Source organism: Oncorhynchus keta, chromosome 10 (genome assembly GCF_023373465.1).
Source record: "Oncorhynchus keta strain PuntledgeMale-10-30-2019 chromosome 10, Oket_V2, whole genome shotgun sequence".
Taxonomy (NCBI): domain Eukaryota; kingdom Metazoa; phylum Chordata; class Actinopteri; order Salmoniformes; family Salmonidae; genus Oncorhynchus; species Oncorhynchus keta.
Window position 1 is genome coordinate 18,090,572 of NC_068430.1, and position 27,500 is coordinate 18,118,071.

The window sequence follows — 27,500 nt, forward strand, 5'->3', positions numbered from 1 at the left end:
TAGTATAGAGGACCTGGGTGGCAGGGAGCTCGGCCCCAGTGATGTATTGGCCATACGTACATATACCCTACCAAGCGGTGATGCAGCCAGTCAAGATGCTCTCGATAACGTTTTGAGGATTTGAAGGCCCATGACAAATCTTTTCAGCCTCCGGACTTCACTGTGCAATTACTGAATATCTACAAACTCTCAATTTGACTCCGTGCCAACTGGTTTGAGAATGACCGATGAAGAGTAGACTGACAAACAGAAGGTTTTCCTGAGTAAACAAGAAACAACTAAACTCATCACAATGTAAACTAAATACACTTTAATAATGTGAAAGTGAAAGGTATTTGTGTTTGAGCCTTGTGTGCGTGGTTGGGTGTTTGTGACAGGGGTGTTCTGCAAACCATTGGGGGAATTTCTGTCTTGTGGGGAACAAGCTCACTGCGTCATGTGGTTTCTTATAAAACAGATGATGTATTGTGACATGGAAATGTTTATATTTTTCCTAATCGTAACACAGCAGGCTAAATGGTTAGCATTTTTACTTCTTCATAAGCTATGTACGTGGATGGGTTCACTGATGTCTATCCCCATGTTTATAGGTTCAATGTACTGTATGCTAATGGCAACAGAACAAGTTCAGAAGTTCATGGATTTTTGTCTTTGGGATCAGTCACCAAAAAATGATTCCATAATAATGATTGGAAAGAATGGTGAAAAACAACATATGTCTATTCTATCATCATCTGTAGCAGTAGTAATATAGTGCAGTAGTAATATAGTGCAGTAGTAATATAGTACATTAGTAATATAGTGCAGTAGTAATATAGTGCAGTAGTAATATAGTGCAGTAGTAATATAGTACATTAGTAATATAGTGCAGTAGTAATATAGTGCAGTAGTAATATAGTGCAGTAGTAATATAGTACATTAGTAATATAGTGCAGTAGTAATATAGTACAGTAGTAATATAGTGCAGTAGTAATATAGTGCAGTAGTAATATAGTACAGTAGTAATATAGTGCAGTAGTAATATAGTGCAGTAGTAATATAGTGCAGTAGTAATATAGTACAGTAGTAATATAGTACAGTAGTAATATAGTACAGTAGTAATATAGTGCAGTAGTAATATAGTACAGTAGTAATATAGTACAGTAGTAATATAGTGCAGTAGTAATATAATACAGTAGTAATATAGTGCAGTATTAATATAGTGCAGTAGTAATATAGTGCAGTAGTAATATAGTGCAGTAGTAATATAGTACAGTAGTAATATAGTGCAGTAGTAATATAGTACAGTAGTAATATATGCACACATGACTGTAAGTCGCTTTGGATAAAAGCGTCTGCTAAATGGCATATATTATATTATTATTATTATAGTGCAGTAGTAATATAGTGCAGTAGTAATATAGTACAGTAGTAATATAGTGCAGTAGTAATATAGTGCAGTATTAATAGCCTACAATAGGCCCCTATCGAATTGTATTTAGTGTAAACCTTACTGTTAACTGCTTACTTACAAGCCCTTAACCAACAATACAGTTTCAAGAAATAGAGTTAAGAAAATATTTACTATATAAACTAAAGTAAAAAGCAACACAGGAAAATGACATAACAACAACAAGGCTATATCCAGGGAGTAACCTACCAAATTTGCAGGGGGTACAGGTGTTAGTCAAGGTCATTTGTAAAGTGACTATGCATAGATAATAAACAGCGAGTAGTAGCAGAGTAAAAAAACAAAGGGGGGGGTTAAATGTAATAGTCCGGTGGCCATTTGATTAATTGTTCAGCAGTCTTATGGCTTTGGGGTAGAAGCTGTTAAGCAACCTTTTGGTCCTAGACTTGGTGCTGGATCTGGTGACCCATGCCAAATCTTTTTCAGTCTCCTGAAGGGGAAAAGGTGTTGTCGTGCCCTCTTCACAACTGTCTTGGTGTGTTTGAACCTTGATAGTTTATTGGTGATGTGGACACCAAGGAACTTGAAACTCTCGACCCGCTCCACTATAGCCCCTGTAGTCCACGATCATCTCCTTTGTCTTGCTCACATCGAGGAAGAGGTTGTTGTCCTGGCACCACACTACCAGGTCTCTGACCTCCCTATAGGCTCTCATCGTTGTCAGTGATCAGGCCTACCACTGTTGTATCATCAGCAAATTTAATGATGTTGTTGGAGTCGTAGTTGGCCACACAGTCGTGGGTGAAAAGAGAGTATGGGGGGGACTAAGCACGCACCCCTGAGGGGCCCCAGTGTTGAGGATCAGTGTGGCAGATGTGTTGCCTACCCTTACCACCAGGGGGCGGCCCGTCAGGAAGTCCAAGATCCAGTTGAGGAGGGAGGTGTTTAATCCCAGGGTCCTTAGTTTATTGATGTGCTTTGAGGGCACTATGGTGTTGAACGCTGAGCTGTAGTCAAAGCATTCTCACATAGGTGTTCCTTTTGTCCAGGTGGGAAAGGGCAGTGTGGAGTGCGGTTGAGATTGTGTCATCTGTGGATCTGTTGGGGCAGAGTGGGTCTAGGGTTTCCAGCATGATGATGTTGATGTGAGCCATGACCAGCCTTTCAAAGCTCGTCATGGCTATAAATAGTGTAGTAGTAGGCTACTGTAATAGTAGTACAAATAATAATAGTACTGTAGTATTAGTAGAAGTAACCTAGTAGTAGTTTAATCCCTGGTTAAATTTAAACTAAACTGAAAAATCCCTGGATTAAGCACACTGCCGCTTTAAGAGTGCTCGTCCCCCTGTGGCATTTAAACGCTTTCAGAATCGTCGTTGCAGATGTGTCACACTTCATGCCTGGCTCGCGCTTCAATTTAGTTTACATTCACCGCACACGCACCGCTACACACACGTTATTAGGGCATTGTATTAGGAGCAGGGCAATGGCTTCAGTGAGTGTGGTAGGACCAAGACAGCATCGTCCTAGCCCAGACCAGGAGTTTTTCTTTAAGGAAATAACGGCCACCGGGAAGAAGAAAATAACGTTACCGAGGAAATACTCCCTGGAGAATATGGTGACCAGGAAGATATCGGTGCAGCGGGAGTGCGGTTCGGTGTCGGTCTTATCACACCAACGAGCAGCAGCCGAGGTAGGAGGGGGGAATCCCGGGGTGAGAAGTGGGGCTCAGCCGGAGCTGGTGCCACGTAGCTTCGACAGAGAACGCGACAGCAGCAGGCCTGATTGTGGGCACACGGAGAGAGACATGACGGCGGCGAGGGAGGACACTGGTCAAAGCGGACGGAGGGCAAGCGGCAATGACTATGCCGATGACGGAGGGAGTTCACTGAAGACCGTCACAAATGTTCGTTCAAGCACATCGGCCAACGAACAGATAGCAGATGCCAAGTGTGACAGATCAAGCGCGCCCACAAACGGACACACTGGCGCACACTCACATCGGGACCGGCCAGTCAGGATGCGCGCATCCCACAGCCTCCCTGGTGAGACCACCGGGCCGGGTACCAAAGGGGACACCGGGGGGCCACCGATGGAGCGGTTGACACAGGGAAGGACAGGGGTCGTTAAACTCGCACGCACAGAAACACACCGGAAGGAGGCCTGGTCAATATTTGCCTCCCAGGAGCAGGAGGACCCACGCGTGCGTGCGGAGACAGGGGAGGGCCACCTGTTCTGGACCAGAACAGTTACTCAGGACTGGTGCGACGTTTGTAACCAGCCAATCAACGCCCAGCAGGCGCTCAAGTGTAAAAGTAAGTAGTGGGCTAAACCGTGACAGTAGAGGACACACTCATTTCCAGTTCTTCAGGACGAAGGTGAAACTGTTGCTTTACTACAATATAATAGAGATGGTTTGTGCTTGATTGCTTTTCTTTCACTTGGTGATAGTGCAGAATTGCTTTGAGGGATGTGCTGTGACATCATAGTTTGAAGATGAGGCTTGGATATTGACCTCATACCAAGGTGGATACTGCTGGCTGTTGTTGCATCTGGCTTTAATGTGAAGCGCACTATCAGGCCAGGACTAGACTAGCAATATTACTCTTCAGAGAGAGTGAGAGAGTGTGACTTTGCCAAGCATTCAGAGCTGCAGCCAGCAACCTCCTATGGAAACCCCATTATCTTGTCCTCCCAGACTCGTCTCTCTGTCCCCCTATCCTCCTCCAGCCTCCCCTCCCTCTCAGTGTCACAGTATGATTTGCAAGCACAGCTTCAGGCATTAGCCTATGCAGAGAGACAGGAATGAGGGAGTGAGAAAGAGAGAGAGAAGGACAAAGTTCGTTTAGGAAGTCTAGAGTTATGCTTGTGTTTATGGAATATTAAGCTAGTGCATGTGTCAGTACTACTGTAGGTCATCTGCCATTGTGATATCTGTATGGGGGTATTTTGGTCCCAGTTATCTTCTCATGTGTGACAGCTCTGGAGGGGAAGGGAGTGGCATGTTTGTGTCTGTATGTGTTTAAACATGGCTCAGGTGTCATCTAGCCCACATTCAATCCTACTGGTTCTCTATCACCACGGTTCTCTGTCACCACTGTGCTCTCTCACACACAACATCACACTACTTTCTTCAGTACACATAGCATCTTTCTGCTCTACTCTTCATGGACTCCTCCACTCTTTCTGTCCTATGTAGGCTCTATGTCAGGGTGCTCAGAGAGAACTGAAGTGGGGAGGGGAAGAAGAGAGAGCAAGACAATGGAAGAGAATGCTAGTGTAAGAGAGAGTGGAAAGAGAGAGTGGAAGAGAGAGTGGAAGAGAGAGTGGAAAGAGAGAGTGGAAAGAGAGAGCGGAAAGAGAGAGTGTAAGAGAGAGTGTAAGAGAGAGTGGAAAGAGAGAGTGGAAAGAGAGAGTGTAAGAGAGAGTGTAAGAGAGAGTGGAAAGAGTGTGGAAAGAGAGTGTAAGAGAGAGTGGAAAGAGTGTAAGAGAGAGTGGAAAGAGAGTGGAAAGAGAGTGGAAAGAGTGTAAGAGAGAGTGTAAGAGAGAGTGTAAGAGAGTGGAAAGAGAGAGTGTAAGAGAGAGTGAAAGAGAGAGTGGAAAGAGAGAGTGTAAGAGAGAGTGGAAAGAGAGAGTGGAAAGAGAGTGTAAGAGAGAGTGGAAAGAGAGAGTGTAAGAGAGAGTGTAAGAGAGAGTGGAAAGAGAGAGTGTAAGAGAGAGTGGAAAGAGAGTGTAAGAGAGAGTGGAAAGAGCGGTATAAAGGAGAAGAAGAGTTGGCGATGAGGAGAAAGGAAACTAAGGGGAGAGAGAGGGCACAGGGAGAGGGCTCAGGGAGAGGGCACAGGGAGAGGGTAGAGGGAGAGGGCACAGGTAGAGGGAGAGGGCACAGGGAGAGGGCACAGGGAGAGGGCACAGGGAGAGGGTAGAGGGAGAGGGCACAGGGAGAGGGTACAGGGAGAGGGCACAGGGAGAGGGCACAGGGAGAGGGCTCAGCGAGAGGGTACAGGGAGAGGGCACAGGGAGAGGGTAGAGGAAGAGGGCTCGGCGAGAGGGTACAGGGAGAGGGCTCAGCGAGAGGGTACAGGGAGAGGGCACAGGGAGAGGGTAGAGGGAGAGGGCACCGGGAGAGGGCAGAGGGAGAGGGCACAGGGAGAGGGTAGAGGGAGAGGGCACAGGGAGATGGTAGAGGGAGAGGGCACATGGAGAGTGCACAGGGAGACGGCACATGGAGAGTGCACATGGAGAGGGCACAGGGAGAGGGCACATGGAGAGGGCTCAGGGAGAGGGTAGAGGGAGAGGGCACAGGGAGAGGGCACATGGAGAGGGCAGAGAGAGGGTACAGGGAGAGGGCAGAGGGAGAGGGTAGAGGGCACATGGAGAGGGCTCAGGGAGAGGGTACAGGGAGAGGGTAGAGGGAGAGGGCACAGGGAGAGGGCACAGGGAGAGGGTACAGGGAGAGGGCACAGGGAGAAGGTACAGGGAGAGGGCAGAGGGAGAGGGTACATGGAGAGGGTACAGGGAGAGGGTAAAGGGAGAGGGCAGAGGGAGAGGGCACAGGGAGAGGGAGAGGGCACATGGGGAGGGTACAGGGAGAGGGCAGAGGGAGTGGGCACATGGAGATGGAGAGGGAGAGGGCACATGGAGAGGGTACAGGGAGAGGGCACATGGAGAGAGTACAGGGAGAGGGCAGAGGGAGAGGGTACAGGGAGAGGGTAGAGGGAGAAAGCACAGGGAGAGGGCACATGGAGAGTGTAGAGGGAGAGGGCACAGGGAGAGGGCACAGGGAGAGGGCACAGGGAGAGGGCACATGGAGAGGGCTCAGGGAGAGGGCAGAGGGAGAGGGCACAGGGAGAGGGTAGAGGGAGAGGTTAGAGGGATAGGGCACAGGGAGAGGGTAGAGGGAGAGGGCTCAGGGAGAGGGTAGAGGTAGAGGGAGAGGGCACATGGAGAGGGCACATGGAGCGGGCACAGGGAGAGGGCTCAGGGAGAGGGCTCAGGGAGAGGGTAGAGGGAGAGGGCACAGGAAGAGGGCACAGGGAGAGGGCTCAGGGAGAGGGTAGAGGGAGAGGTTAGAGTGAGAGGGTAGAGTGAGAGAGCACAGGGAGAGGGTAGAGGGAGAGGGTAGAGTGAGAGATGGCAGAGGGAGAGGGTAGAGTGAGAGATGGCAGAGGGAGAGGGTAGAGTAAGAGGGCACAGGGAGAGGGTAGAGTGAGAGGGCTCAGGGAGAGGGCACACAGGGAGAGGGCGGAGAAAGAGACCAAAGGGAGAGGGCAGAGAGATGATAGGTAAAGATAGTCAAGGACAAAAAGGGAAGGACAGAAGACAGGAAAGATAGAAGAGGATGGAGAGAGAAAGGGATGAGAGACTAATAGAAAGAGAGGGATAGTAGATGAGATGACCTCAGCCACCCGAGCCATGGCCTGTTCACCCCGCTACCATCTAGAAGGCGAAGACAGTTCAGGTGCATCAAAGTTGGGACCGAGAGAGTGAAAAACAGTTTCTATTTCCAGGCCATCAGACTGTTATGGTCACCACTAGCCAGCACCCGCTTAGTACCCTGCCCTGCACTTACTCACTCTTACTATCTGGCTACCACCCGCTACTCCACCCTGCACCTTATAATGGCGCCAGATGGGATGGCTGATGTTTTACGTGCTCCCAACCAACTGTGCTTTTTTGTTAGGTTTTTCGAGTTATTTGTAACTTATTTTTAAAAACTTATCTAGTACATAATGTTGCTGCTACCGTCTCTTATGACCGAAAATTACTTTTGGACATCAGAACAGCGATTACTCACCTCAAACTGGAAGAATATTTTTTCTTTAACGAGTCCGATGTGAAGGATATACTGCTTTCTCAGGAACAGGCCCAGATCCCCGTCATTTGCGTGAAGAAAAGAAGGGAAAAAAGGGGGCGGAGGTCAGGCTGCCTTACGAGAATTCGTAGGCGATTGAGTAAACTCCCACTGCCATCTCTTCTATTGGCCAACGTGCAATCATTGGAAAATAAAATAGATGACCTACGATCAAGATTATACTACCAACAGGACATTAAAAATGGTCATATCTTGTGTTTCACCAAGTCGTGGCTGAACGACGACACGGATAATAAAGAGCTGGTGGGATTTTCCATGCACCGGCAGGACAGAGAAGCTACAGGGGTGGGGGTGTTTGTCTATTTGTCAATAACACCTGGTGCGCGATGTCAAATATTAAAGAAGTCTCGAGGTATTGCTCGCCTGAGGTAGAGTACCTTATGATAAGCTGTAGACCACACTATTTACCAGGAGAGTTCTCATCTATATTATTCATAGCCGTCTATTTACCACCACAAACCGATGCTGGCAATAAGACCGCTCTCAACCAACTCTGTAAGGCCATAAGCAAACGAGAAAATGCTCATCCAGAAGCGACACTCCTAGTAGCAAGGGACTTTACTGCAGGCAAACTTAAATCCGTTTCACCTAATTTTTACCACCATGTCACATGTGCAACCAGAGGGGAAAAAACTCTAGACCACCTTTACTCCACACACAGAGATGCATACAAAGCTCTCCCTCACCCTCCATTTGGCAAATCTGACCATAATTCTATCCTCCTGATTCCTGCTTACAAGCAAAAACTAAGAAGGAAATACAAGTGACTCGCTCAATACGGAAGTGGTCAGATACAGGACTGTTTTGCTAGCACATATTGAGTTTCTCCTATTCTTCTCTGCAGATCCTCTCAAGGTCTGTCAGGTTGTATGGGGAGCGTCGTTGCACAGCTTTTTTCAGGTCTCTCCAGAAATGTTAGATCTGGTTCAAGTCCAGGCTCTGGCTGGGCCACCCTGGGACATTCAGAGGTCCTGGGCAATCTGGAGCAGGTTTTCATCAAGGATCTCTCTGCACTATGCTCCGTTCATCTTTGCCTCGATCCTGACTAGTCTCCCAGTCCAGCCACTGATAAACATCCCCACAGCATGATGCTGCCACCACCATGCTTCACCGTAGGGATGGTGCCAGGTTTCCTCCAGATGTGACACTGTTCATCAAGGCAAAGGGTGGCTATTTTGAAGAATCTCAAATTTAAAATATATTTTTACTTGTTTAATACTTTTGTTTGGTTACTACATGATTCCATATATGTTATTTCATAGTTTTGATGTCTTCACACTTATTCTACCATGTAGAAAATAGTACAAATAAAGAAAAACCCTTGAATTGTAAAACATTTAGCCGGTAGTGTATAGGATCCATTCTAGATCCACGTCGTACATACATACACCATCGTTCAAAAGTTTGGGGTCACTTAGAAATGTCATTGTTTTTGTCCATTAAAATAACATAGATTTGATCAGAAAAACAGTGTTGACATTGTTCATGTTGTAAATAACTATTGTAGCTGGAAATGGCTGATTTTGAATGGAAATGCTACATAGATACATACAGAGGCCCATGGAACACAGTCCTGTGTTCCAATTGCACGTTGTGTTAGCTAATCCAAGTTTATCATTTTAAAAGGCTAATTGATCATTAGAAAATGTGCATTTCTAAGTGACCACAAACTTTTGAACGGTAGTGTACATATATAGGATCCATTCTAGATCCATATAGTACATATAATCTTAATAAAATGCAGGTTATAATCTCATAGAGCAGTTTGGACTAGAAGCACTAACCCCTCTATTTGTATTTATCGTGTGTGTGTGTGTGTGTGTGTGTGTGTGTGTGTGTGTGTGTGTGTGTGTGTGTGTGTGTGTGTGTGTGTGTGTGTGTGTGTGTGTGTGTGTGTGTGTGTGTGTGTGTGTGTGTGTGTGTGTGTTCCACATAGAGCTGCCACTCACTCCATCCACCACCACCACTTTCAAATAAACCTGATCGTCTGAGGGAAGCCCAATACTGTACAGTTTCTTACTTTACCCCTCCTTGGTCTAAAACTGCAACCTTACAAAATGATAGTGTTATCTTTTAATTAAAGGTCTCTAAAGTTGCTGTTGTAGAAACTCACACATAGATACACACCTACACACACTCTCTCACTCCTGTCCTCTCTCTCTCCTGTTCTCTCTCTCTCTCTCTCTCTCTCTCTCTCTCTCTCTCCTCTCTCTCTCTCTCTCTCTCTCTCTCTCTCTCTCTCTGTTCTCTCTCTCTCTCTCCTGTTCTCTCTCTCTCTCCTGTTCTCTCTCTCTCTCCTGTTCCCTCTCTCTCCTGTTCCCTCTCTCTCCTGTTCTCTCTCTCGCTCTCCTCTGCTCTCTCCTGTTCTCTTTCTCTCTCTCCTGTTCTCTCTCTCTCTCTCTCTCTCTCTCTCTCTCTCTCTCTCTCTCTCTCTCTCTCTCTCTCTCTCTCTCTCTCTCTCTCTCTCTCTCTCTCTCTCTCCTGTTCTCTTTCTCTCTCTCCTGTTCTCTCTCTCTCCAATTCAACAGGCTTTATTGGCATGGGAAACAGATGTTTACATAGCCAAAGCAAGTGAAATAGATAATAAACAAAAGTCTCTGTCTCTCTTTCCAGGCGTTGAATCAGTCTTTGGTCACTGCTTCCACAGGAAAACATGGGGAGTGACACTGCCACTGATGACACACTAGGCAGGCAGACACACTAGGCAGGCAGACACACTAGGGAAATGTTAGCAGAAATGGAAAGGAAAGGATAAAGGGGGAGACCTAGTCAGTTGTCCAACCGAATCCATTCAACTCAAATGTGTCTTCTGCATTTAACACAACCTCTGAATCAGAGAGGTGTGTGGGGCTGCCTTAATCGACATCCACGTCTTTGGCGCCCGGGGAACAGTGGGTTAACTGCCTTGTTCAGGGGCAGAATGACATATTTTTGCCTTTTCAGCTCTGGGATTCAATCCATCAACCTTTTGGTTACTGGCCCAATGCTCTAATCACTAGGCTACCTGCCTCTAACCACTAGGCTACCTGCCTCTAACCACTAGGCTACCTGCCTCTGACTTTTATCTCCCTCACCAACTTTAAACATCTGCTATCTGAGCAGCTGCAGCTGTACATAGTCGGTAAATAGCCCACCCAATTCACCTACCTCATCCCCATACTGTTTTTATTTATTTACTTTTCTGCTCTTTTGCACACCAGTATCTCTACCTGTACATGACCATCTGATCATTTATCACTCCAATGTTAATCTGCTAAATTGTAATTATTCGCCTACCTCCTCATGCCCTTTGCACACAATATATATAGACTCTCTCTTTTTTTCTTATTTTTTTCTACTGTCTTATTGACTTGTAAATTGTTTACTCCATGTGTAACTCTGTGTTGTCTGTTCACACTGCTATGCTTTATCTTGGCCAGGTCGCAGTTGTAAATGAGAACTTGTTCTCAACTAGCCTACCTGGTTAAATAAAGGTGAAATTAAATAAATAAAAACCACTAGGCTACCATAGCAGAGAAAATAGGAGATCAACCCTCCTCCTCATGCAGTGAGCCTGTTTATTTTGTCTGGTTGTGATGTCACTGTTGCCTTAGGCCTAACGAAGCTCTCTTCATTGGTACAGTGCCTTGCGAAAGTATTCGGCCCCCTTGAACTTTGTGACCTTTTGCCACATTTCAGGTTTCAAACATACAGTTTTATATCTTTATTTTTTTTGTGAAGAATCAACAACAAGTGGGACACAATCATGAAGTGGAACGACATTTATTGGATATTTCAAACTTTTTTTACAAATCAAAAATTGAAAAATTGGGCGTGCAAAATTATTCAGCCCCTTTACTTTCAGTGCAGCAAACTCTCTCCAGAAGTTCAGTGAGGATCTCTGAATGATCCAATGTTGACCTAAATGACTAATGATGATAAATACAATCCACCTGTGTGTAATCAAGTCTCCGTATAAATGCACCTGCACTGTGATAGTCTCAGAGGTCCGTTAAAAGCGCAGAGAGCATCATGAAGAACAAGGAACACACCAGGCAGGTCCGAGATACTGTTGTGAAGAAGTTTAAAGCCGGATTTGGATACAAAAATATTTCCCAAGCTTTAAACATCCCAAGGAGCACTGTGCAAGCGATAATATTGAAATGGAAGGAGTATCAGACCACTGCAAATCTACCAAGACCTGGCTGTCCCTCTAAACTTTCAGCTCATACAAGGAGAAGACTGATCACAGATGCAGCCAAGAGGCCCATGATCACTCTGGATGAACTGCAGAGATCTACAGCTGAGGTGGGAGACTATGTCCATAGGACAACAATCAGTCGTATATTGCACAAATCTGGCCTTTATGGAAGGGTGGCAAGAAGAAAGCAATTTCTTAAAGATATCCATAAAAAGTGTCGTTTAAAGTTTGCCACAAGCCACCTGGGAGACACACCAAACATGTGGAAGAAGGTGCTCTGGTCAGATGAAACCAAAATGTAACTTTTTGGCAACAATGAAAAACGTTATGTTTGGCGTAAAAGCAACACAGCTCATCACCCTGAACACACCATCCCCACTGTCAAACATGGTGGTGGCAGCATCATGGTTTGGGCCTGCTTTTCTTCAACAGGGACGTGGAAGATGGTTAAAATTGATGGGAAGATGGATGGAGCCAAATACAGGACCATTCTGGAAGAAAACCTGATGGAGTCTGCAAAAGACCTGAGACTGAGATGGAGATTTGTCTTCCAACAAGACAATGATCCAAAACATAAAGCAAAATCTACAATGGAATGGTTAAAAAACAAACATATCCAGGTGTTAGAATGGCCAAGTCAAAGTCCAGGCCTGAATCCAATCGAGAATCTGTGGAAAGAACTGAAAACTGCTGTTCACAAATGCTCTCCATCCAACCTCACTGAGCTCGAGCTGTTTTGCAAGGAGGAATGGGAAAAAAATTCAGTCTCTCGATGTGCAAAACTGATAGACATACCCCAAGCGACTTACAGCTGTAATCGCAGCAAAAGGTGGCGCTACAAAGTATTAACTTAAGGGGGCTGAATAATTTTGCACGCCCATTTTTTCAGTTTTTGATTTGTTAAAAAAGTTTGAAATATCCAATAAATGTCGTTCCACTTCATGATTGTGTCCCACTTGTTGTTGATTCTCCACGAAAAAATACAGTTTTATATCTTTATGTTTGAAGCCTGAAATGTGGCAAAAGGTCGCAAAGTTCAAGGGGGCCGAATACTTTCGCAAGGCACTGTAGCTAGTATACTGGTAGTTTATGGAGATACTCTCCCTATGCCCTCCCTAAAGTATAGCCTGTCCCATCCCTTAGTCCACATATACCCTGTGCCCTCCCCGTATCCTAAACCCTATGCCCTCCCCCATCCCCTACACAGTGCTGGCCTTGTCTTCAGCAGCAGCCATAGCAGTCTGACTGTGTGTTACCGTACTCTCAGAGCTCCTTTTGACTCCAGCAGAGGAAGCAGAGGGTGTTAATGGCTCTAAGCTTCCTGTACACACATACCACTGCTACACATGTTTAATAAACCACCAGCCTAGCATATCTACAAATGTCTAACATGACCCCTTCTGACCATGCTAGTCACGTCTGAGCAGAGAGTTCAACATTGGGCCAGGCAGGCAGAAATGTTCAACGTTTGTGCAGGGATGTCAGTCATAGAGAGACATTAGAATCTTTACAACTCAATGTCATGATGCTGCCTCTGAGCTTTCTATTCACCCCTTCATGAGGACTTTATGGCATGGTTAGGGTTATGGCTAGGGTTAGGGTTATGGCTAGGGTTAGGGTTATGGTTAGGTTTATGGTTGGGGTTAGGGTTATAGCTAGGGTTATGGTTAGGGTTAGGGTTATGGCTAGGGTTATGGCTAGGGTTATGGCTAGGGTTATGGCTAGGGTTATGGTTAGGGTTATGGTTAGGGTTATGGCTAGGGTTAGGTTTATGGCTAGGGTTAGGGTTATGGCTAGGGTTAGGGTTATTAGGGTTAGGGTTAGGGTTAGGCTTATGGCTAGGGTTTTGGGGTTATAGGGTTATGGTTAGGTTTAGGTTAGGGTTATGGCTAGGGTTAGGTTTATGGCTTATGGCTAGGGCTAGGGTTAGGGTTATAGCTAGGTTAGGGTTAGGGTTATGGCTAGGGTTAGGGTTATGGCTAGGGTTAGGGTTAGGGTTATGGCTAGGGTTAGGGTTATGGCTAGGGTTAGGGTTATGGCTAGGGTTATGGCTAGGGTTAGGGTTATGGCTAGCGTTAGGGTTATGGCTAGGGTTAGGGTTATGGCTAGGGTTAGGGTTATGGCTAGGGTTAGGGTTATGGCTAGGGTTAGGGTAGAGCCAGGGTGTACACATGGAGCTAGGGTTAGGGTACAGCCAGGGTGTGCACATGGAGCTAGGGTTAGGGTAGAGCCAGGGTGTGCACATGGAGCTAGGGTTAGGGTAGAGCCAGGGTGTGCACATGGAGCTAGGGTTAGGGTAGAGCCAGGGTGTGCACATGGAGCTAGGGTTAGGGTAGAGCCAGGGTGTGCACATGGAGCTAGGGTTAGGGTAGAGCCAGGGTGTGCACATGGAGCTAGGGTTAGGGTAGAGCCAGGGTGTGCACATGGAGCTAGGGTTAGGTTTAAATATATTTTTTAAAGAATAAGGAAATATGGTTTAAGATTTCAGATATTAGTTGAACTGTTATGGGATGAATACCAACGAGTGATGTTGTCTTCACATAAGAGACTATCTCCTATATCTGTGTGTGTGTGTGTTGTGTGTGTGTGTGTGTGTGTGTGTGTGTGTGTGTGTGTGTGTGTGTGTGTGTGTGTGTGTGTGTGTGTGTGTGTGTGTGTGTGTGTGTGTGTGTGTGTGTGTGTGTGTGAGAGAGAGAGAGCTGATGCAGTTCTCCTGTATGTGTGACAGATCTGTGGGGAGTTTTACTCAGGTTATATTTAGGGTGCACTTGGCAGGCCCTGGGACTGCTCTAAGGTGGCTTGTGGAGACAGCAGTGTGTGTGTAACTGCCTCGTCTTAATCGGTGTTAGAGAAAGGAGGAGTGGACACACAACAGGTGCTACACACACACAAAGAAGAAGACAGTAGTGTAAAACAGAATGTATTAAGTGTCTGCTAGTTCAGCAGTGCATGGAGAGATGGTGCTATTGATATAACTGGTGTCATAATCATATAATCTATATTACTTATGCTGTTGCAGATGAGTAGGTAATATATGTATATATAGGTGTGTGTGTGTGTGTGTGATTTGATGAAGGCTGGTACATCCTGTGCCTCCAAACTCATCAGGCTCAGAAGTAGGGCAGGAAAAGTCCCAGCAGCCCTCTCGATGTCTTCTCCAGGGCATATTAATAGCCAATGGAGTGTGTATCAAAAATACCAAGATATGCACACACACATACACATACACACACACACATACACATACAGACACACATACAGACACACATAGACACACACTCACACATACAGACACACATACAGAGAGCTGGTGCGAAGCATGTCACACAGTAAAAAGACATACCACCGTTTCTGTGATGTTTAGTGGTGAATCATTTCACTTGCCAGGCTGTGATATTCACACAGGAGAGAGAGAGAATGGCGCAATTGGAGGAGAGGGGGCGCGATTGGAGGAGAGCGAGGGAGAGAGGGCGCGATTGGAGGAGAGCAAGGAAGAGAGAGAGAGAGATGGCGCGATTGGAGGAGAGCGAGGGAGAGACGGAAGGAAAGGAGGCAGTGGAAGTTGAGACAACATTTGGGAGACAATATCCAACACTGCAGTGCTCTGCTCTCGCATGTTTACTGTGTTATTGGCGTGTGACCACGAAGATGTCCAGTGACCCTGGAGATGGACAAATATTTTGATAGACAAGGAGGGCTAGAGAGGGGAAGCCAGTGATAGAGAGAGAGAGCGAGCAATGATGAGTTTGAGTGTTGGGGCTCTGTCTCTTTAAGCTGTCTGCTGCTGCAGAGTGTGTGGGTGCTGCAGCAGAGGCACAGAGAGCTGAGAGATAGAGAGAAAGAACAAGAGAACACAGAGTCTATCATCTACAAAACAAGTGAATGAGAGAGAGCGATGCCAGCAGTGGGGTCAGGATAGGTTGAGGGTAGTGGTATGTGTGAGGAAACTTCACAGAGGATGAGGGAGAGAAGGAGGGAGGGGAGAGAGGCAAGCTGAGGTGTGAGGACTGTCAGGGCTAGAGGTGTGTGTGTGTGTGCGCTGACTATCGGAAGGGTACGGGAAGAAGAGGAGGCGGTGTGTCTGAGTGTGTGCGTGAGGTAAGAGCGAGGTGTGTGTGAGGTCTGTGTGTGTACGGGGTGGCAAAGCGAGAGGTGGGCGGGGTGCTGGTTCGGAGTGTGGCACAGCTGGGTGAGTGGTGGCGCTGGGATGGCGGGCACTGGGGAGGCTGGCGAGCAGGCAGCCCTCGGACCGACAGGGAGTCCCTCAGCCGCAGGCAGGAGAGGGGCAGAGGGCAATCACCGGAGGGAGCTGGCGGCCTGGGGTACAGGACGGTGCCAGCGAGGTGGTGCCACGCTCCCAGACGGACACCGGTAGCACCGTTGATGGTGGGGTGGGGGGTAGAGGAGGGGGAGAGAGGTGAGGGTGTAAACCAGTTAAGAGTTTCTCAATCCTTGTCTCTGCATCTGACGGCTGAGGTGGGGGGTGAGGGAGAGGGTGACTTGGGGGTGAGGATGGCGATATGGGCAGTGCGTGTTTTGGTCAGGTGTCCAGGCGTTTGGGAAGGCTGTTACGGCGCCTGCCTAAGTCTCGTTCCTGGAGTGACGGACTACGGATGCTCCGCAGAACCAGTTCCCACGGATCACTCATCACCTCTTCCTCAGGTATGGAGAGGGGGAGAGAGAAGGATGGAGGGATGGAGCTCCTTCAATGGCTCTCGCAATGAATGCATCCATTTCTCAGGTCTAGAGGAGGAGGGAGATGGGAGAGGAAGAAAGAAAGAGAAGGTGGAGGGTTGAGAGGAGTGTCAGAGAGTAAGATGGCAAGATATGGTAGATAGAGAACAGATAGCAGAAGATAAAAAGAAAGAGAGGAATGAGAGGAAGATAAAGATAGAGGTGCTGGGTAGGAGTATTGTTACATTATGTCAAGAAAAGGACATCTCTACAATGACCCTTTTAAGTACTGTATACTGTAACTCAGAATCTCTATCTCTCTGTCTTTTCTCCCGATAGATGACTCTGAACATCAAAGTCATCCGATGATAAATGTGTTCTTATAAACCTTATTTGTAATCCGAGGGGACGATCCTATAAAACCAGATTCTAGATGTCTGCCTGTGGTCTGTACTGGGAATATGACATTAGAACTGACTGTTTAGGGGCCTGGAATGGAGTTCAGCATGGATCCTAGCGTTTCTGTTCGTGGAGTGGACTGACGCAGTTGTGTCCAGGGATAAATACTGAGTGGGTATAGAGCGTAATACAAGGAGAACATGCTGTCTGCACCTTGGTAGAAAAAAGACGAGGCTCCAGAGACAGATTTATAGATTAACATAGTGAAATAAGAAATTGGACTGAAGTGTTTGCCTGTGTGCGTACATGCATCTGTGAGTGTGTGTACCATTTAAATCAATGGTGTGTTTTTATTTTTATTTATTTCACCTTTTATTTAACCAGGTAGGCTAGTTGAGAACAAGTTCTCATTTGCAACTGCGACCTGGCCAAGATAAAGCATAGCAGTGTGAACAAACAACACAGGTGAGTAAATGGAGTAAACAATTAAGTAAACAATTAACAAGTCAATAACAGGGTAGGAAAAAAAGGGGAGTCTATATACAATGTGTGCAAAAGGCATGAGGAGGTAGGCGAATAATTTCAATATTGCAGATTAACACTGGAGTGATAAATGATCAGATGATCATGTACAGGTAGAGATATTGGTGTGCAAAAGAGCAGAAAAGTAAATAAATAAAAACTGTGGGGATGAGGTAGGTGAAAATGGGTGGGCTATTTACCAATAGATTATGTACAGCTGCAGCGATCGGTTAGCTGCTCAGATAGCTGATGTTTGAAGTTGGTGAGGGAGATAAAAGTCTCCAACTTCAGCGATTTTTGCAATTCGTTCCAGTCACAGGCAGCAGAGTACTGGAACGAAAGGCGCCCGAATGAGGTGTTGGCTTTAGGGATGATCAGTGAGATACACCTGCTGGAGCGCGTGCTACGGATGGGTGTAGCCATCGTGACCAGTGAACTGGGATAAGGCGGAGCTTTACCTAGCATGGCCTTGTAGATGACCTGGAGCCAGTGGGTCTGGCGACGAATATGTAGTGAGGGCCAGCCGACTAGAGCATACAAGTCGCAGTGGTGGGTAGTATAAGGTGCTTTAGTGACAAAACGGATGGCACTGTGATAAACTGCATCCAGTTTGCTGAGAAGAGTGTTGGAAGCAATTTTGTAGATGACATCGCCAAAGTCGAGGATCGGTAGGATAGTCAGTTTTACTAGGGTAAGCTTGGCAGCGTGAGTGAAGGAGGCTTTGTTGCGGAATAGAAAGCTGACTCTTGATTTGATTTTCGATTGGAGATGTTTGATATGGGTCTGGAAGGAGAGTTTGCAGTCTAGCCAGACACCTAGGTACTTATAGGTGTCCACATATTCAAGGTCGGAACCATCCAGTGTGGTGATGCTAGTCGGGCATGCGGGTGCAGGCAGCGATCGGTTGAAAAGCATGCATTTGGTTTTACTAGTGTTTAAGAGCAGTTGGAGGCCACGGAAGGAGTGTTGTATGGCATTGAAGCTCGTTTGGAGGTTAGATAGCACAGTGTCCAATGGCGGGCCGAAAGTATATAGAATGGTGTCGTCTGCGTAGAGGTGGATCAGGGAATCGCCCGCAGCAAGAGCAACATCATTGATATATACAGAGAAAAGAGTCGGCCCGAGAATTGAACCCTGTGGCACCCCCATAGAGACTGCCAGAGGACCGGACAGCATGCCCTCCGATTTGACACACTGAACTCTGTCTGCAAAGTAGTTGGTGAAGCAGGCAAGGCAGTCATCCGAAAAACCGAGGCTACTGAGTCTGCCGATAAGAATATGGTGATTGACAGAGTCGAAAGCCTTGGCAAGGTCGATGAAGACGGCTGCACAGTACTGTCTTTTATCGATGGCGGTTATGATATCGTTTAGTACCTTGAGTGTGGCTGAGGTGCACCCGTGACTGGCTCGGAAACCAGATTGCATAGCGGAGAAGGTACGGTGGGATTCGAGATGGTCAGTGACCTGTTTGTTGACTTGGCTTTCGAAGACCTTAGATAGGCAGGGCAGAATGGATATAGGTCTGTAACAGTTTGGGTCCAGGGTGTCTCCCCCTTTGAAGAGGGGGATGACTGCGGCAGCTTTCCAATCCTTGGGGATCTCAGACGATATGAAAGAGAGGTTGAACAGGCTGGTAATAGGGGTTGCGACAATGGCGGCGGATAGTTTCAGAAATAGAGGGTCCATATTGTCAAGCCCAGCTGATTTATACGGGTCCAGGTTTTGCAGCTCTTTCAGAACATCTGCTATCTGGATTTGGGTAAAGGAGAACCTGGAGAGGCTTGGGCGAGGAGCTGCGGGGGGGCCGGAGCTGTTGGCCGAGGTAGGAGTAGCCAGGCGGAAGGCATGGCCAGCCGTTGAGAAATGCTTGTTGAAGTTTTCGATAATCATGGATTTGTCGGTGGTGACCGTGTTCCCTAGCCTCAGTGCAGTGGGCAGCTGGGAGGAGGTGCTCTCCATGGACTTCACAGTGTCCCAGAACTTTTTGGAGTTGGAGCTACAGGATGCAAACTTCTGCCTGAAGAAGCTGTCCTTAGCTTTCCTGACTGACTGCGTGTATTGGTTCCTGACTTCCCTGAACAGTTGCATATCGCGGGGACTGTTCGATGCTATTGCAGTCCGCCACAGGATGTTTTTGTGCTGTTCGAGGGCAGTCAGGTCTGGAGTGAACCAAGGGCCGTATCTGTTCTTAGTTCTGCATTTTTTGAACGGAGCATGCTTATCTAAAATGGTGAGGAAGTTACTCTTAAAGAATGACCAGGCATCCTCAACTGACGGGATGAGGTCAATGTCCTTCCAGGATACCCGGGCCAGGTCGATTAGAAAGGCCTGCTCACAGAAGTGTTTTAGGGAGCGTTTGACAGTGATGAGGGGTGGTCGTTTGACTGCGGCACCGTAGCGGATACAGGCAATGAGGCAGTGGTCGCTGAGATCCTGGTTGAAGACAGCGGAGGTGTATTTGGAGGGCCAGTTGGTCAGGATGACGTCTATGAGGGTGCCCTTGCTTACAGAGTTAGGGTTGTACCTGGTGGGTTCCTTGATGATTTGTGTGAGATTGAGGGCATCTAGCTTAGATTGTAGGACTGCCGGGGTGTTAAGCATATCCCAGTTTAGGTCACCTAACAGAACAAACTCTGAAGCTAGATGGGGGGCAATCAATTCACAAATGGTGTCCAGGGCACAGCTGGGAGCAGAGGGGGGTCGGTAGCAGGCGGCAACAGTGAGATACTTATTTCTGGAGAGAGTAATTTTCAGAATTAGTAGTTCGAACTGTTTGGGTATGGACCTGGAAAGTATGACATTACTTTGCAGGCTATCTCTGCAGTAGACTGCAACTCCACCCCCTTTGGCAGTTCTATCTTGACAGAAGATGTTATAGTTGGGTATGGAAATCTCTGAATTTTTGGTGGCCTTCCTGAGCCAGGATTCAGACACGGCAAGGACATCAGGGTTAGCAGAGTGTGCTAAAGCAGTGAGTAAAACAAACTTAGGGAGGAGGCTTCTGATGTTGACATGCATGAAGCCAAGGCTTTTTCGATCACAGATGTCAACAAATGAGGGTGCCTGGGGACATGCAGGGCCTGGGTTTACCTCCACATCACCCGCGGAACAGAGAAGGAGTAGTATGAGGATGCGGCTAAAGGCTATCAAAACTGGTCGCCTAGAGCGTTGGGGACAGAGAATAAGAGGAGCAGGTTTCTGGGCATGGTAGAATATATTCAGGGCATAATGCGCAGACAGGGGTATGGTGGGGTGCGGGTACAGCGGAGGTAAGCCCAGGCACTGGGTGATGATGAGAGAGGTTTTATCTCTGGACATGCTGGTTGTAATGGGTGAGGTCACCGCATATGTGGGAGGTGGGACAAAGGAGGTATCAGGGGTATGAGGAGTGGGACTAGGGGCTCCATTGTGAACTAAAACAATGATAACTAACCTGAGCAACAGTATACAAGGCATATTGACATTTGAGAGAGACATACAGCGAGGCATACAGTAATCACAGGTGTTGAATTGGGAAAGCTAGCTAAAACAGTGGGTGAGACAACAGCTAATCAGCTTGCATAACAACAGCAGGTAAAATGGCATTGACTAGGCAACGGGGCCGACAGATAAAACAAACAAGCAGAATGGAGTACTGTGATTAATGGACAGTGTGTGTGTGTGTGTGTGTCTTATTCGAGAGCTGTCTGTGAAGGACTGATAAGGTCCTGACCAAACATCAATCAGCTTATCAAAGGAACCAGAACATGTCACTACACCTGTATGATATCACAGCCCTCCCTCCACCAATCAGCAGTGGACCAGCTAATCCCTCTAGAGCAGGGATGGGCAACTTTGATGGGGGTGTGGGTCACAAAATATCTGAACACATCATGGAGGGGCTGCAGTGGCTCGCGGGTCTGTGTACACACACCCACACCCACACCCACATCCACACCCACACCCACACATGCAGTCAACTGTGCATTTAATCCGTTTGTGCAGTTAAACTACTTAACTCTCTTAACTACAATAAAACACAGTAAATATATATATATATATATATATATATATATATATAAAGTTTGGACACACCTACTCAATGAAGGGTTTTTCTTTATTTTGACTATTTTCTAGATTGTAGAATAATAGTGAAGACATCAAAACTATGAAATCACACATGGAATCATGTAGTAACCAGAAAAGTGTTAAACAAATCAAAATATATTTTCTATTTGAGATTCTTCAAAGTTGCCTCCCTTTGCCTTGAGACAGCTCTGCACACTCTTAGCACAGTTTTGGTTCATTTAAGGGTTTGTTGGCTTTGGCTGGTATAGGCTGGATCAGTGGTCCATCCCTCCTCTAGAGAGTCATATCTATCAGGGCTAGTGGAGCAGTTGAAATGTTTAATATCTGGCCATGTTCTGTTATAATCTCCACCCGGCACAGCCAGAAGAGGACTGGCCACCCCACATAGCCTGGTCCTCTCTAGGTTTATAATCTCCACCCGGCACAGCCAGAAGAGGACTGGCCACCCCACATAGCCTGGTCCTCTAGGTTTATAATCTCCACCCGGCACAGCCAGAAGAGGACTGGCCACCCCACATAGCCTGGTCCTCTCTAGGTTTATAATCTCTCCACAGCCAGAAGAGAACTGGCCACCCCAGCCTGGTCCTCTCTAGGTTTATAATCTCCACCCGAGCCAGACTGGCCACCCCACATAGCCTGGTCCTCTAGGTTTATAATCTCCACCCGGCACAGCCAGAAGAGGACTGGCCACCCCACATAGCCTGGTCCTCTCTAGGTTTCCATAAAGAGGACTGGCCACCCCACAAAGCCTGGTCCTCTCTAGGTTTATAATCTCCACCCGGCACAGCCAGAAGAGGACTGGCCACCCCACATAGCCTGGTCCTCTCTGGGTTTATAATCTCCACCCGGCACAGCCAGAAGAGGACTGGCCACCCCACATAGCCTGGTCCTCTCTAGGTTTATAATCTCCACCCGGCACAGCCAGAAGAGGACTGGCCACCCCACATAGCCTGGTCCTCTCTAGGTTTATAATCTCCACCCGGCACAGCCAGAAGAGGACTGGCCACCCCACATAGCCTGGTCCTCTAGGTTTATAATCTCCACCCGGCACAGCCAGAAGAGGACTGGCCACCCCACATAGCCTGGTCCTCTCTAGGTTTATAATCTGCACCCGGCACAGCCAGAAGAGAACTGGCCACCCCACATAGCCTGGTCCTCTCTAGGTTTATAATCTCCACCCGGCACAGCCAGAAGAGGACTGGCCACCCCACATAGCCTGGTCCTCTCTAGGTTTCTTGCTTGGTTCCTGCCTTTCTAGGGAGTTTTTCCAAGCCACCGTGCTTCTACATCTGCATTGCTTGCTGTTTGTTGTTTTAGGCTGGGTTACCATGTAACACTTTGTGACATCAGCTGATGTAAAACGGGCTTTATAAATACATTTGATTGATATAACCTCACTTTAGGCCCTGAGCATAAAGAGCTTATTTAGATTAAACCGGTTCCCTTTCTTCATCATGTTAGATCATTGTATCAAAACATTTAATTTGCCTATCTAAAATGACTCTTTCCTACTGGCTGACTTCTCCGTAATTGTCATGATTGTGTATACTACGGCTTCTGTGATGAACTAACTGACCAAGATGGCGGATGGAATCCCATCCTCTTCCAGCCCCAAAGTTCCCAATACCTCCCCCGCTGTCCACCACTCTGCCGTTACCAATAGAAATATGTTGATTTTCTGTTTCTGTTGACTCTAGTGTCCTCCTGTCGAGGACCAGGAGTTTTATTATTTCAGGAAAACCCTATGACCTCCTATCTTTGAGTGTGTTAGCGTGTTTCTCTCCTTGAACTGCTACTTCCTCTACCCGGCCACGCTGGTTATATTTGGTGTGTGTGGGTGGCACAGGCCTGACAGAGCGACTGTGTGAGTGTTTGTGTGCGCGCGCCGTGTCATACCATGAATCCCGTCTGAAATAGGTTGTAGAGAGGCGTGTGATTATCACCTTCAGAAATGCGCCCTAGCAAAATCACCTCTCATCCATTCTTTCAGACCTCTCACAGCATCTCTCTTTCATTGGCTAGCTCTAGTTCACTCAGAATCTCCCCACTCTGTGTGATTGACTAGCTTAGTGTTCAGGGTGTCACTCTGCTGTGTGTGGTGTCAGCTGTAGATATACCATGTCTCTTCTGTTGCCTAGGAGACAGGGAAAGTTCTCAGTTTTGGTTCAGCCTTGTCTCTTCTGTTGCCTGAGAGACAGGGACAGTTCTGTGTTTTGGTTCAGCCTTGTCTCTTCTGTTGCCTGAGAGACAGGTACAGTTCTGTGTTTTGGTTCAGCCTTGTCTCTTCTGTTGCCTGAGAGACAGGTACAGTTCTGTGTTTTGGTTCAGCCTTGTCTCTTCTGTTGCCTGAGAGACAGGTACAGTTCTGTGTTTTGGTTCAGCCTTGTCTCTTCTGTTGCCTGAGAGACAGGTACAGTTCTGTGTTTTGGTTCAGCCTTGTCTCTTCTGTTGCCTGAGAGACAGGGACAGTTCTGTGTTTTGGTTCAGCCTTGTCTCTTCTGTTGCCTGAGAGACAGGTACAGTTCTGTGTTTTGGTTCAGCCTTGTCTCTTCTGTTGCCTGAGAGACAGGGACAGTTCTGTGTTTTGGTTCAGCCTTGTCTCTTCTGTTGCCTGAGAGACAGGTACAGTTCTGTGTTTTGGTTCAGCCTTGTCTCTTCTGTTGCCTGAGAGACAGGTACAGTTCTGTGTTTTGGTTCAGCCTTGTCTCTTCTGTTGCCTGAGAGACAGGGACAGTTCTGTGTTTTGGTTCAGCCTTGTCTCTTCTGTTGCCTGAGAGACAGGTACAGTTCTGTGTTTTGGTTCAGCCTTGTCTCTTCTGTTGCCTGAGAGACAGGGACAGTTCTGTGTTTTGGTTCAGCCTTGTCTCTTCTGTTGCCTGAGAGACAGGTACAGTTCTGTGTTTTGGTTCAGCCTTGTCTCTTCTGTTGTCTGAGAGACAGGTACAGTTCTGTGTTTTGGTTCAGCCTTGTCTCTTCTGTTGCCTAGGAGACAGGGAAAGTTCTCAGTTTTGGTTCAGCCTTGTCTCTTCTGTTGCCTGAGAGACAGGGACAGTTCTGTGTTTTGGTTCAGTCTTGTCTCTTCTGTTGCCTGAGAGACAGGGACAGTTCTGTGTTTTGGATCAGTCTTGTCTCCTCTGTTTCCTGAGAGACAGGGACAGTTCTGTGTTTTGGTTTAGCATTGTCTCTCTTGTGTGAGCTCTAGTCTATAAGAAATGTAAAAGGAAGGAAGGATGGAAGAAGGGAGGGATAGGATGGGATAGGGAATGGACACACACACACACACACACACACACACACACACACACACACACACACACACACACACACACACACACACACACACACACACACACACACACACACACACACACACATGGGGATAGAGTTTGTTGGCTTTGGCTGGTATAGGCGGGGTCAGAGCACAAGCTGTTTATTCAGGCTGTATCTAGGCTGGGTGAGCGGCCGATGGCCACAGGATGTATGTGAGGGAGGAACGGTGAAGAGTCTGTGATGCAGGAGAGGTGTGGTGGAAGAGGTGTACGTACAGTGTGAGCTGAAACTTGTTTGTTTGTTCGCATGTGTGACTGCAGCAGTGCTTCGCAGAGGGAAATGGCCGGTCTCAAGGTTATAAAGGTTACAGCCTCCGGCACCAGCTGCTCTAGATAGCAGCAGAAAAGGCTGCCGACGCAGCTGATTCTGACAGAAAGGAGGGAGGGGAGAAAGAAAGGGGTGTCAGCATAAAATGTCCTGGTGATTGTCAGAGGAGAGGAGAGGAGAGGAGAGGAGAGGAGAGGAGAGTGAGTATCTTTGACAGAGCCATCAGTGTTTCCCCTCATTTCTAAAAGCCCCCCTGAGTTCCCGGTACTGCAGGGGATTCTACAGCTCTGACCACAGCACGGCTCAAGGAAGTAACACACTGCACCATAGTGTTGTGTCTTTGTAGGGGAAGGGATTATTCAGAACCCAAGAGAAAGAGCAAGAGAAAGGTTATTTTACCTTTATTTAACTAGAACAAATTCTTATTTTCAATGACGGCCTAGGAACAGTGGGTTAACTGCCTGTTCAGGGGCAGAACGACAGATTCGTACCTTGTCAGCTCAGGTGTTTGAACTTGCAACCTTCCAGTTACTAGTCCAATGCTCTAACCACTAGGTTACGCTGCCTCATAAGATATCAGTTGTGCTGTGAGAAGTCCAGTGTTCCAATCGTGTGACTGTAGGAGAAGTGAGGTTCAGTATGGTAATGTTGCAGTGGTGAGGCTGTAAGGGAAGTGACTGCTTGTTTGACAAGGAGGAGATTCCCTCTGTTGACTGGGGGAGATAAGAGCTCAGAGCCTCAGGGAGGACTGGGGGGACTGAGTGCTCACTGCATGCAGCTCTCAGGAATGCTCACTGCATGTGCAATGCTCTTTAGGAATACAGACAGACAGACAGACAGAGAGTGATCTGTGGCAATATGAACACAAGAAACATGAGCTGTATTCGAATACCTATACTAACCGCACTAACCATACTATTGACATAAATTGAGTATATAGTTTGCTTATTGGTCATAGTAGGGATGTAGTTTGTATGCCAAAAGTTTACTGATGTCGTACTAAATTCGCCAAAATACTAAACATACAAGTAGTGGACACTATTTCAGTGCTTTTAGGCCCCATAATGCAATTCTCCAGAAAATAGCCGTGGCTTCACAATGTTTTTAACATTTGAAGATAATGGTGGGAAATATGCAGCTGAAGTCCGACGAGAACGGATACAAATGTATCGCTTTAACTAATTATGAGCAATGTAATAAAATAAAGACTTTTCAAATAAGTTACGTTACACGTTATGTTGGCAGAGATGTGTTAGCTACGCTGTCCTTACGAACCACATAGCATATCATTACAACAGTAATGTTAACAGAAGATGTGTTAGCTACGCTGTCCTTACGAACCACATAGCATATCATTACAACAGTAATATTGGCAGAAGATGTGTTAGCTACGCTGTCCTTATGAACCACATAGCATATCATTACAACAGTAATGTTAACAGAAGATGTGTTAGCTACGCTGTCCTTATGAACCACATAGCATATCATTACAACAGTAATGTTAACAGAAGATGTGTTAGCTACGCTGTCCTTATGAACCACATAGCATATCATTACAACAGTAATATTGGCAGAAGATGTGTTAGCTACGCTGTCCTTATGAACCACATAGCATATCATTACAACAGTAATGTTAACAGAAGATGTGTTAGCTACGCTGTCCTTATGAACCACATAGCATATCATTACAACAGTAATGTTGGCAGAAGATGTGTTAGCTACGCTGTCCTTATGAACCACATAGCATATCATTACAACAGTAATGTTGGCAGAAGATGTGTTAGCTACGCTGTCCTTATGAACCACATAGCATATCATTACAACAGTAATGTTAACAGAAGATGTGTTAGCTACGCTGTCCTTATGAACCACATAGCATATCATTACAACAGTAATGTTAACAGAAGATGTGTTAGCTACGCTGTCCTTATGAACCACATAGCATATCATTACAACAGTAATGTTAACAGAAGATGTGTTAGCTACGCTGTCCTTATGAACCACATAGCATATCATTACAACAGTAATATTGGCAGAAGATGTGTTAGCTACGCTGTCCTTATGAACCACATAGCATATCATTACAACAGTAATGTTGGCAGAAGATGTGTTAGCTACGCTGTCCTTATGAACCACATAGCATATCATTACAACAGTAATGTTAACAGAAGATGTGTTAGCTACGCTGTCCTTATGAACCACATAGCATATCATTACAACAGTAATGTTAACAGAAGATGTGTTAGCTACGCTGTCCTTATGAACCACATAGCATATCATTACAACAGTAATGTTGGCAGAAGATGTGTTAGCTACGCTGTCCTTATGAACCACATAGCATATCATTACAACAGTAATGTTAACAGAAGATGTGTTAGCTACGCTGTCCTTATGAACCACATAGCATATCATTACAACAGTAATGTTGGCAGAAGATGTGTTAGCTACGCTGTCCTTATGAACCACATAGCATATCATTACAACAGTAATGTTGGCAGAAGATGTGTTAGCTACGCTGTCCTTACGAACCACATAGCATATCATTACAACAGTAATGTTAACAGAAGATGTGTTAGCTACGCTGTCCTTATGAACCACATAGCATATCATTACAACAGTAATGTTGGCAGAAGATGTGTTAGCTACGCTGTCCTTACGAACCACATAGCATATCATTACAACAGTAATGTTAACAGAAGATGTGTTAGCTACGCTGTCCTTATGAACCACATAGCATATCATTACAACAGTAATATTGGCAGAAGATGTGTTAGCTACGCTGTCCTTATGAACCA

General features: G+C 46.5%; 1 protein-coding gene across 2 annotated transcripts in view; it reads left to right on the forward strand.

The window, feature by feature from the left end:
• The first annotated feature begins 15,944 nt into the window (after positions 1–15,944).
• Positions 15,945–27,500, forward strand: part of rassf5 (Ras association domain family member 5) — a 54,149-nt gene continuing 42,593 nt past the window's right edge. For both annotated transcript variants that reach the window (XM_052526602.1, XM_052526603.1), the window contains exon 1: positions 15,945–16,107. In XM_052526602.1, coding sequence (XP_052382562.1) covers positions 15,966–16,107 — 142 coding nt within the window. In that variant the 5' untranslated portion in view covers positions 15,945–15,965. The remainder of the gene's footprint in view (positions 16,108–27,500) is intronic.